This window comes from Lissotriton vulgaris, chromosome 11 (genome assembly GCF_964263255.1).
Source record: "Lissotriton vulgaris chromosome 11, aLisVul1.2, whole genome shotgun sequence".
NCBI classification, from domain to species: domain Eukaryota; kingdom Metazoa; phylum Chordata; class Amphibia; order Caudata; family Salamandridae; genus Lissotriton; species Lissotriton vulgaris.
The window spans coordinates 1,110,581,161-1,110,594,141 of NC_141699.1; the positions used below are offsets into that span (position 1 = coordinate 1,110,581,161).

The 12,981-nt window shown below is 44.9% G+C and overlaps 1 protein-coding gene across 1 annotated transcript in view; it reads left to right on the forward strand.

The window, feature by feature from the left end:
- Window positions 1-12,981, forward strand: part of LOC147684258 (putative cation-transporting ATPase 13A4) — a 415,657-nt gene that overhangs the window by 299,204 nt on the left and 103,472 nt on the right. The window contains exon 23 of the mRNA XM_086944655.1: window positions 2,812-2,921. Within this exon, the coding sequence (XP_086800781.1) occupies window positions 2,812-2,921 (110 nt within the window). The remainder of the gene's footprint in view (window positions 1-2,811; window positions 2,922-12,981) is intronic.

Sequence of the window (12,981 nt, forward strand, 5' to 3'; positions counted from 1 at the left end):
ATCTTTTTACCACGACAGGGCGCACGAGTCCTGCAGACACCTTTCAATGTGGTTGTCTTCCAGGTTTGTCTCCTTGCTGTTCCTGTGTTACAAAGCACTTCACTTCACCCTCTTGTGTGGGAGTATAAAGTGCTGTGCCGTTCTGTACGTCTACACCATGGATTAAAACATTCCTCTGCGTTCCTCAGTCACCAGTGTGCTAAAGCATTATTTCTTGTTCTTCTACCTCTGGTATTTTAAAGCAGTGTCCAAAGGCAGGGCCAAGGCAGGGCCGGGGGTGCGACTCCTTGAGAGACTGGGCGCCCAGGGAGCAGCAGCACCCCAAACTCACTCAAGATGAGTCCGGGAGGCGCTGTCTGCTGTGAGGGGTTGTGTGTGTGCAGGGGGCACTACACAACAGCACCCTCCAGCAGCCCCGACCTCTCCTGTTCCTGGAATTAAGTTGGCATCATGCCCCTTACGACCCCTGGCCTGCCCTCTGCAGCCCCCAGACTCTGAGATTGCAAGGGCAGAGGCAAGTCTGCTGTGAGGGTTGTGTGTGTGCAGGAGGCACTACACAACGGCACCCCCCAGCAGCCCCCGACCTCTCCTGTTCCTGGAATTAAGTTGGCATCATGCCCCTTACGACCCCTGGCCTGCCCTCTGCGGCCCCCAGACTCCGAGATTGCAAGGGCAGACGCAAGTCTGCTGTGAGGGGTTGTGTGTGTGCAGGGGGCACTACACAACGGCACCCCCCAGCAGACCCCGACCTCTCCTGTTCCTGGAATTAAGTTGGCATCATGCCCCTTACGACCTCTGGCCTGCCCTCTGCGGCCCCCAGACTCCGAGATTGCAAGGGCAGACGCAAGAACAGAAGGGAGACGGGGCTCAGATGAGCACTGTTTGCTTTGTTTTGCTTGACCTGGACTGGAACATTGGTGCATGCATCACACACAAAGGGTTTATTTTGCAGGTAGATGCAGTGCATTCAAATGTCTCTTTCTGACGATGGTTTACGAACAAACTGGGTTCATTTAGCAGCAGATTTTTTCACTCCCTCTTCTGCTGCTGAAAGTCCGATTCACCCGTCCAGCGCCCGCTCTCTCCCCTCCGCCCGCTCTCTACCCTGCGCCCGCTCTCTCCCCTCCGCCGCTCTCTCCCCTCCGCCCGCCCTGGAAAGCAGAGACGAAACCAAACTTGGGCGAACAGCAGGCCGTGAAGTGCTTGGCTTGCCTGGGACCGGGTACGGAGCGCAAACATGCCAACAGTCTTTGGACATTTCCCGTTTTAAAACCACTAATTCACAGAAAAGAATAACTTTAACCCAAGATGAACTTACTGAAAATCGGCCTATACGACATGAAGCCCTAATCAACAACCATGTCCGCCCGGTCCGCTGCTCCTCATCGGCCGCTCATCACCGGTCCTCCCCCACGCCATGTCCTGCCGTGAGCACGAAGGTCACGGCCGGCACTACTTCTCAGGGACTATTTTTTTTTTTATGTAATTTTTTTTTAAATATAACATATTTTTTTACTTTATATAGCCTATGTCCATCTGCACACCCTGAGGATTACAAAGATGTATCGGATGTGTGGATTGGCGCTGTGGTTCCCGAGTTTACCCGCCTCAAAGCCTCAAAGTTCTTCCTTTATAATAGTAGTATAGATAGAAGGTCTCATAGGCTTACGTAGCCGGCCCCATACCTCTGGTAATTAGCAGGAGTGGATCACATCAGTTTCTCCACGAGCCCTCAGCATTCGGATATTCTCCAAGTGTGTGTAATCATGCCTACGCAGTGCATTATTAAACGCGCCAAAATCAGACCTGGCCACAGCAGCATATGTGTTATGTCTAGAACGTGCGCTGATCAGTTAGAAAACAACCTCAGTGTGTAAGATAACCTTTATGGTCTCTGCTCGTACTGTACAGACTAAACTATCAAAGCAGCCTAGAAATGCAGCATAACAAGTTATTCTCATGTGAAGCAAAATACTCAATGTTTCTCTAAACATCAGCGCAAGAGCGGGTCATGTGCAAAGCAGAGCAGGAAAGGAAAAATGGCGTTTAAACTTCTAATAAGCCCATGCCAACTTAACACTGTGTAAATGTACAGGTCAACCCCACAACACCTTGGGAAGGAATGGAACATTCTTGTCTTGTGAAGGTGGACAAGATATGCCATAATCACTGCTTCAGTCTGGGCAGTGGTATTCAGGTGTTCACACCGGAGAGCTCCAAGACTATTAGCTACCGGAAAAGGAAGTCTCAGAGCCAAATAAACCTGTGGGGGCTACTGGAAAAAACAAACGAGAAGCAAATAGGGTCCAAGTGCATCTCGCTGGTCCACAGGGGGCCTCATTAGAGGATGAACAGCAGCATGATGATTGGAGCCCTAATGAATCCACCAAACAATTGGGGATTAGGAGGAAGAAATAGGTGCCAGCTCCCCCACAGTAGTATTGTATGAAAGAGATTTGAACCAACTCTCAGAAACCCAAGACTCCTGAGCATCCTACTGCAGTGGATCAAATGGAACATTTCATGGGGTGAGTGGAAGCTGACAAAAATGTAGGGGTGCCTAGTACAGGCTCATTTAGTTAACCAAGATGCCCTTTGAGGCACTATGAGGGCATAGGGGCATCTTCCATCCATTCCAAGTGGCAGAACTCCAAGTGACAGATCTCTTTTCCAGCACCGTGGTGGGCACTGGGGAGTCCACATTGGTCCAGCAATTACTTAGAACAGTGGGTATAAAATGGTCCAGATGATGTATTTCTCTACAAGTTGTTTTGTAGCTTTTCCTGAAAAGCATATGTGATTTTCTTTCAGGCCTTAAAAATGGCCCATGTTGGAATCTCCCTGTCGGAGCAGGAGGCGTCAGTGGCCTCACCCTTCACTTCCAAAACTCCCAACATTCAGTGTGTCCCAAAGTTAATCAAGTAAGTTTGTCAATCTGTTATCAATTAAAGTGTTCTCTCTAATGTTCTTTCATTGTAAGTGGGATAAAGTACCCACCCCTCTGTCACATTTTATACAGATGTTACAAGTAACTGAGTTTCATGAACTTATAACAGTACTTGGCCTTCGGATTCGCGCCTCCACATGGTATTGGAACTAAGCTGTAACTTGCAATATAATTGTAATGTATAATAGGGGATAGTTTTTTAGATACATAGATAGATAGATAGATAGATAGATAGATAGATAGATAGATAGATAGATAGATAGATAGATAGATAGATAGATAGATAGATAGATAGATAGATAGATAGATAGATAGATAGATAGATAGATAGATAGAAAATGTAATGTGGGGGTATAATGCACCTTTAGTATATATGAGAGTGCTAAGCCGCGTCACTTTTATATGCAATGCTCTGTTCAGTTCTACATCTATTATACACTGCAAATGAGTAACCAGGTATTTACTGCTGAAGTCTGGGCTAAAGTTCTATTGATAGCTTGAATAGTGTTGACAAGTTTAAACAATTTGGCCAGATTTATCATTCTTACATGCAACACAGCAAAATACTGCACTCTGCGAGCAGGAGAGGGCAAGAATGTGCCATATTCACCAATATATGGCGTATTCCTGCTCTCTCTCTACGCTGGAGCACTTCAGGCAGCTAGTGCCAATGCAGGCACACTTGCCCCATGGTGCAAGGGTGCCAGCGCTGAAGGCAGGATTGTTCTTGTGCAGGAAGGGGCACATTCCTTCATAAAAACCAATCGTCTGAGTTGTGTTTCTCTTTCTAAGTGTGCAGCCGAATGCATCTCACATATAAAGAGGAAATAACAAGGCTAAATAAAGATATTTTTTCTCGTTACGCCTCCACTGGGGCTCCAGGTTGGATTATGCCAACATTCTTTACCTGGGCCTGCCAGAGTATCTGCTGCAGAGGCTGCAAGTTGTACAGAACACGGCGGCCAGGGCCATCTTTGGCCTTAGTAGACGTACCAGCGTCTCTGGGTTGTTGGTGACGCTACACTGGCTACCCATCCGCAAACGGATTGCCTTTAAGGCTCTGACCCTTGCCTATAAAGCGCTCCATGCTGTGGGAGCTAAACATCTCCAAAAGAGACTGACCTTTTACCTTCCTACCCGCTCCTTGAGGTCGGAATCTCTACTTTTGGCGGCTGTTCCGCGTGTGAAGAGGGCCCGCCTAGGGGGTCGCTCCTTCAGTCTTCTGGCTCCACAGATGTGGAATTCTTTACCGCTCTCTTTGCGGGGGGCGACTACCCTCCTGGATTTTAGAAGAGGTCTCAAAACCTGGTTGTTCTCTCAATAGGTCTGCCCGTAGCTCTGTTTTTTTCTGTTGATGCCTCCCCTCTTTTATCTGTGTTGTGTTATTCCGAAATCTGTCCGCCTTACCTAAAGCGCCGGGACACTCTTTTTGAGTAACCGTTGCGCTATACAAAAAGACAAATAACATAACATAACATAACATAACTGGGGAGGTTTTGCATTTTGACGCATTCCCTGGTTTACCAGTGTCGGTAAGTCTGGGATTCTGCCAAAATCCATGAGTGGATGCATGGGAACACCCATGGTCCACCCTTAGGACACCTTCTCAACAACAAAGCAAAGCAGGGCAGCAGTTTGTGCTGCCTTGAGTTGCCTTCAGATTTACCAAGCACCGCAGGGCCATGCGAGGTGGCCTTGCGGGATAAGTCTCACTTTTGGACTGCATCGCCCTTGCGCCACCATGCATGACGCAAGAGAAATGCAATACAAAGATGAATCTGCCCATGGGTTTTGTTTCTCGAGCAAACTGATTGTTTATGCTGTTTCTGGTCTTGGGATTATCTGGCAAAATGGGAAAAGATCCTGTACTCGAATTTGCATTTAATCTCAAGTGCTCCACCCAAGGTGTACATACCTGGTATGGATCTTCCTACAAACCACAGGAGCAATATTGACTTGTACACAAATGATAAAAAGATGGCTCACACCTATTGCAGACAAGATACTAGCATCAATCAATCAATCAGGAGTTTATATAGCGCGGCTACTCACCCGTGAGGGTCTCAAAGGTACTGCATAACCCTAGAACTTGTGCATTTTGTTGTTTAGTATGTGACACATACACCTCAAAGTTGTCTCATAATTTAAACTGAAGGAACCTTGAAAGATTTTAGGAGTGGGCACATTATTGTCCTGCATACAGTTCAGCGTCATCGAGTCCCGCAGCAAAGCACCCATTCAGGTATTGGACCCAGTATCAGCTCACCAGCAGGTGAAATGCACATCCCAAAGAAAAGGTAGAAATCCCTGCATACTCCCTGGATCTGGCTAGACACTGCAGCTGTCTGTGATCTAATTTCAACAATTCTTTAGGATATATACAGAACAGTCTTTAGCTCCACTCCAAAGGAGTATTTCCCACTCACTGCGTGCTATTGGCTGTTTGGTGTTTCATTCCATTTTATAGGAATTGCTTCCATTGTAAAGCAAGAGGGACTATTTTACAGTCACTCACCTCACTGTTCGACACATTCAATTCTTTATCTCCATATTCTTTCTATACTGAAAGGAATCCTGTTGATATTACTTAACCAGGATCTACTCCAAGGGTTTAATTTTACAACCCTTAGTAAATGAGACAGCTATGCTTTGCTAAAATATCATAGTTTAGTGGCACCTACCCAATCAACGCCTACTAAGTTCTACACAGTATAATTTTAAATGGAAGCCCAGCATAAGTGAACACATATACCACTTTTCACTGTGAATTGTTTATATCAGACAAATCATTGAAGACTGAACTCTGTGGTATCCATTGATGAGCTGACAGACCTCAGCTAGGCATGGACAGTGTTGAGCTAGCCCTCATTTTCAGATTCTGATCCTCTTTTCACCATCAGTTTAAGCCATGTAAGGACTAACATCCCTGTGGCGACCTTTTTAAATGTCAATGGAGCCCGAGTCAATCAGGTAGAATGCACGCGTTGCTGCAACAGTGCCTGCAAAATGTAATATACATAGTCAACTAAGATTGAGTGAAATCAAAAGAATTCCATAAGCAGGAGATTGTCAGGTGGGTCCATTTGAGGAAGGAACAACCTTGAACTAGGGCTGTCAAAGAACTTTAGGAACTTTGACACCTTTTTCCACCATGTGAAGTCCAGATTGAAACCTACACTCCCCCAGGGCCATTCATTGCTACAATTTCCAAAATAGGCAAAAGCGGTGAGCAGCATTACAAAACCAGAGGGTCTGAATAAACCACACTTCTGGTAATCTACTGCAGAGGCCAATGCACAACCAGATAATTAAACAGCAACTTTTAAAATAGTATGGCAAGACCTCAATATCAATTAGCCACCCACAAGCTGTGACAAGCAACAAACAGCAGGCAGGAAACACCATTCAACGTGGTCTTTGAACCTTCTTAGAAAACACCTGTCCAGCCTTCTCCCTTTCACCTTGAAATGAAAAAGGTTGATGATCACTCAGCAATTAATCAACTCGTAGAAATTGCAGTCAGCATGGAATGGTGTGATAGACTGCGGTAAGGCGAGAGAACGATGGAGGAGAGCGTGTGATATTGAGCAGTGCCCTGGATCCTGTCAGTTATCATGGCTACATTTACTAAGTACTTGTGTTGTCCTTGATTGAAGCAAGTCATCAAGGCAACACGAGTCCTTATCTGGGATTTACGAAGCCACGGAAAGCCCCTTTGAATGGCTCTGTGTGTAATGTAAGGCAGTGCATTACCTTGCATTAGGAAGGCAGGGTGTGTGTGGAGCATGGGTGATACCTTGCATTAGGAAGGCATGGCGTGTGTGGAGCATGGGTGATACCTTGCGTTAGGACGGCAGTGCATGTGTGGAGCATGGGTGATACCTTGCATTAGGAAGGCATGGCATGTGTGGAGCATGGGTGATACCTTGCATTAGGAAGGCATGGCGTGTGTGGAGCATGGGTGATACCTTGCGTTAGGACGGCAGTGCATGTGTGGAGCATGGGTGATACCTTGCATTAGGAAGGCATGGCATGTGTGGAGCATGGGTGATACCTTGCATTAGGAAGGCAGGGCGTGTGTGGAGCATGGGTGATACCTTGCATTAGGAAGGCATGGCATGTGTGGAGCATGGGTGATACCTTGCATTAGGAAGGCAGGGCGTGTGTGGAGCATGGGTGATACCTTGCATTAGGAAGGCATGGCATGTGTGGAGCATGGGTGATACCTTGCATTAGGAAGGCATGGCATGTGTGGAGCATGGGTGATACCTTGCATTAGGAAGGCAGGGCGTGTGTGGAGCATGGGTGATACCTTGCATTAGGAAGGCATGGTGTGTGTGGAGCATGGGTGATACCTTGCATTAGGAAGGCATGGCATGTGTGGAGCATGGGTGATACCTTGCATTAGGAAGGCATGGCATGTGTGGAGCATGGGTGATACCTTGCATTACGAAGGCATGGCATGTGTGGAGCATGGGTGATACCTTGCGTTAGGACGGCATGGCATGTGTGGAGCATGGGTGATACCTTGCATTAGGAAGGCATGGCGTGTGTGGAGCATGGGTGATACCTTGCATTAGGAAGGCATGGCATGTGTGGAGCATGGGTGATACCTTGCATTAGGAAGGCATGGCATGTGTGGAGCATGGGTGATACCTTGCATTAGGACGACATGGCATGTGTGGAGCATGGGTGATACCTTGCATTAGGAAGGCATGGCATGTGTGGAGCATGGGTGATACCTTGCATTAGGAAGGCATGGCATGTGTGGAGCATGGGTGATACCTTGCATTAGGACGGCATGGCATGTGTGGAGCATGGGTGATACCTTGCGTTAGGACGGCAGGGCATGTGTGGAGCATGGGTGATACCTTGCGTTAGGACGGCAGGGCATGTGTGGAGCATGGGTGATACCTTGCATTAGAACGGCAGGGCATGTGTGGAGCATGGGTGATACCTTGCATTAGGAAGGCAGGGTGTGTGTGGAGCATGGGTGATACCTTGCGTTAGGACGGCAGGGCATGTGTGGAGCATGGGTGATACCTTGCGTTAGGACGGCAGGGCATGTGTGGAGCATGGGTGATACCTTGCGTTAGGACGGCAGGGCATGTGTGGAGCATGGGTAATACCTTGCGTTCGAACGGCATGGCATGTGTGGAGCATGGGTGATACCTTGCGTTCGAACGGCAGGGCATGTGTGGAGCATGGGTGATACCTTGCATTAGGAAGGCATGGCATGTGTGGAGCATGGGTGATACCTTGCGTTAGGACGGCAGGGCATGTGTGGAGCATGGGTGATACCTTGCATTAGGAAGGCATGGCGTGTGTGGAGCATGGGTGATACCTTGCATTAGGAAGGCAGGGTGTGTGTGGAGCATGGGTGATACCTTGTGTTAGGACGGCAGGGCATGTGTGGAGCATGGGTGATACCTTGCGTTAGGACGGCAGGGCATGTGTGGAGCATGGGTGATACCTTGCATTAGGACGGCAGGGCATGTGTGGAGCATGGGTGATACCTTGCGTTAGGACGGCAGGGCATGTGTGGAGCATGGGTGATACCTTGCATTAGGAAGGCATGGCGTGTGTGGAGCATGGGTGATACCTTGCATTAGGAAGGCAGGGTGTGTGTGGAGCATGGGTGATACCTTGTGTTAGGACGGCAGGGCATGTGTGGAGCATGGGTGATACCTTGCGTTAGGACGGCAGGGCATGTGTGGAGCATGGGTGATACCTTGCATTAGGACAGCAGGGCATGTGTGGAGCATGGGTGATACCTTGCGTTCGAACGGCAGTGCATGTGTGTAGCATGGGTGATTCTGGTGCTTCCCAGTTTTATAAAGACTTGTAAACCTGGAATTCGTCAAATTGCTATGTCTACCCCAGTGAGGCGTAGGAAGGAGAAATATCATTCCTCTGTATTTCCTTTTTCCACGTGTACAAATAGAAAGAGGTTAATGCCTCTAAGGATTGTTTTTGTTCAGGAACGATTCCCTTCCTGTACAAAAACAATCCTTCCTGGAATGCAGGCACCCACTGCGCCAGGGAGCAAGGATACCTGTGTTAGCCCTAGGCAGCACCCACTGCGCCAGGGAGCAAGGAAACCTGTGTTAGCCCTAGGCAGCACCCACTGCACCAGGGATAAGAGACAGCAGGAAAGTGCCATATGTTTGTAAATATGATGCGTTTCTGCTGTCTCTCTTTCATGCAATGCAGCACAGCGCAGCACCTTGCCTCGTTACATTGCGTTGAGTGAAATGTAAGTAGATATCCCGCTGTATATCTGCTTCAAATGTATCAGCCTTCTTCAAATGGCCTGATCGCATCATGGCTCAAGGTTAGTCAAATTTGGCAGGACATAGAACACAATTTCTTTGGGCCCGATTCACAGAACTAATTTACGGCAAAATCCTAAACGTACTACCTTTGGTATTCACAGAAGGCATGTAGTAGTCTTAAATTAGGATTTAGTCTTAAATTAGGATTTTGTCTCAAATTAGGATTTTGTTTCAAATTAGGATTTTGTCTTAAATTAGGATGTTGTCCTAAATTGGGATTTTGTCTTAAATTAGGATTTTCCTAATTTAAGACAAAATCCTAATTTAAGACAAAATCCTAATTTAAGGCAAAATCCCAATTTAGGACAAAATCCTAATTTAGGACAAAATCCTAATTTAAGACAACATCCTAATTTAAGACTACTACATGTCTTCTGTGAATACCAAAAGTAGTATGTTTAGGATTTTGTTGTAGGTTAGTTCTGTGAATCGGACCCTTAGTCACTTCGGTTCCTAAAACATTGCTTTCTGCATCTGTGTAGGAACCAGGAAATAATTCAATGGTCTCTGTGTTTAAGGCCATTGTGCAATGATAAAAATGTGTTTGCCCATTGCCCTTAAATCAAGAGGGGAGAAAACCCAGGGTGTACCCCAAATATACAAGCCCAGGAAAGATTTACAAGACATGTGGGTAATGATTATAAGAATTTTTGAGAGAGCCCTAAGAATCTATCTGTTCTACATTGTTGGAAGATGTAGAAAAGATTGTTAGGAATTAGATACTACACTCCTTTTGTGGCTTGGTAGGAAAGCAGTCGTCAAAATAAATATTTCTACCCGGGTGCTATTTTACTTCCAGAAGTTGGCAATCCACAGGCCTAAGGTAGATATTCTCAGAATCCAACATTCATCTGGGGGATGAAAAGTCCTGAATAGCTAAGAGGTTGTTGATACTGTCCTAGTTAAAGTTATGCCTTCACTTTTATCAGTCCAGGGTTCATGAAACTGGCCGGCTCCAATATATCCAGTTCAAACAATGGGTAACAAAGGATGGTTTTGACCCCTACACAACACCAAACGCTTCTCCAGAACTGAAGGAAGGGATTTAAGAGGAGGCACTCAATGAATGACTGTCCATTAAAACACTAATGTATTTAGTGACAGTTTTCGATTTCAATATAGCTTTAGCAACTTCAGATTTTATCACTATCAGTCATTCAGGAGATGAACTTCATTCAACAAAATGAGTCCCAAACTCACAAAGGATCCACCTTCAATCCTCAATTCTTTTAAGACTTCTTTATTAGACTCCAAATCTTAAAAAAGGGGGAAATGCCAGCCAATGTGTTTCGTCCTTCAAAAGGACTTCATCAGGGCTTACCGATTCTCAATTCTAGGAGATCAAGCTCAGATTTTCTATCGTCTGCTTCCCATCCTTAATTCGGATAGGAGGATGATTTTTGCTTTTTAACTTTCATGGGTAATCGGTGCTAGAACGGTATTCAATTATAGATGACTAGCTTCTGTTCACGTATAAACACAGGCATGTCCCATCAAGCATGCACAATGTAATTTCCTGTCATGTGTAACCAGAATTAGGTATTATCAAAGAGTTCGACAGCTTGCTCCTTTTAAACAACAGCATGCTTCCTCCAATTAAAAGTCCTCAAATACTATAAAACAGGAAGTGACCTCCCCATTTCCTTTCAATACAAAACTTGGCAAGGCAGGGCAGTCTCTGCTCCCCTCTACTATTTGCCATATTCATAGACCCGTTCATTCGTATGCTAGAAACCAACCTAGCCATAACACCGATGAGGACCCCCAATGGAGAAACTAAAACACTGGCATATGCGGATGACATCGCAATAGTCACAACCAACCCAAATGAAGCAGTGAATCTAATGGAAGAAGAACCAAATAACTTTGGAGAAATTTCAGGTTACAAATTAAATCAAAACAAAACCCAGATCATAACCAATAACAAAAGCAGCTATTGCGATGTTAGGAGTTAACATCACCTCAAATCTAAATAACTTGGTTAAACTTAATTTGAAACCACTCTTGAAACAAACGGAAAAAACATTGAAGAGTTTGCATAATCTACACTTAACCATCATTGGAAGATGTAATCTAATCAAAATGTTATTTTTCCCTAAATTCTTATATTTTTTCCGAACTATTTGCTTAAACTTTGACCAACGGATCTTCAAGGAAATTGATGGTATTTTTTCTCGCTTTATCTGGGGGTATAGCAGATCACGTAGAGCCATGAAAATCATCACTCTACCAAAAGATAGAGGCGGTCTCGCCTTACCTAATTTTAAAATTTACTGGTGGGCTACAATAATCAAATACAGCAGAGCATTTCTAACTCCAAACTTGGATTCAGATCAAGAGAGGGGGGTCCCTACCCCACAAGAACTTATTCTTGGTAAAGAAACAGGAGAACATCTTTGGCGATTGACTTACGATTGTCATTTAAAAAAAGTTTGCTTCAAAACCTAAAAGGTATCTATACTGCTTGGAGCCATATACGCAAACTTCTCGGGATTGGAAGGTTCTCGAATTATACGACTTTCCATAGAAATAACAACCTCCCAGTGATTCTTACTGACACATGTATGAAGCGGTGGGTCAGGTAGGGTATCACTAAATTTGATACATTCTACAACTCAACAGGTTTTAGCTCATTCGAAATCTTAAAAAAGAAATGTGGTCTAGAATACCGAAATTTCTTTAAATACCTGCAAATCAAAGATTTTATAATGAAAAAAGGGGGCAGCAGCACTGCTTTCCAGAAAATCCAGATAATCGAAACAATAGCTAAAAATAATAGAGTTAAAATTGGGGAAATCTATAATAATTTAGTAACCAGTTTACCCGATGATTTGGACAAACATATCCATACATGGCAGAACCAACTAGAAATACCAGAAACCTCAGTCCAGAAGGCATTTGAACTTTCCCAATCGCTATTAATATCAACCAAACTGCAAGCTTAATTCTATAAAACCTTCTTTTAACTATATTATATCCCTAAAAGAATAGCCAAATGGTTCACAGGTAAGGGGACACAATGTCCTAGATGTGAGCTGCCTGAAGTAGATATAACCCATCTGCTCGCCACATGTAGGGAACTTTGTTCCATCAGACGGGAGATCTCTATCTTTCTTTCTAGAAACTTTGAAACAAACATAGAGATAACAACCGCTGAAATAATCCTGGGGGTAGACGGCGATACTCGACCGAACCAAATGAAGGTACTTCTGTTTGTTGTAATGGCAGTACTTAGAATATGTCTGGCATCGGCTTGGCTTGACCCACATCCACCCACGCTTCAGCAATGGTGGGCGCGATTCCTAGCAACATATAGCCTGGAGATAGCTATCTACAGCAGGAAGGGTAGGAATAAGAAAAAGAAAGGATTAGCAATATGGGACCCCCTTATACAATGGATAGAATATGCTGATTGAACAAGTCTCTAAATTTTCCAATATAATTTGTATTGTATTATATATGAACTTGTACAACATTATGTCTGCATCCACCAATGTATATATATGTCAACTTAAAATGCCTGTAGTGGGTTGTCTTAAAAAATGTAAAAATTTCAATAAGGAACAGTTAAAAAAAAAAATCAATACAAAACTTGTAAGACTACAGCATTATACCAGATAGCAAAGCCTGCACCCACAACATTGAGCTTCTTAAAACTTCACCTTGGTTGGATGTATCACTTTCATTTGAGGAATTGAG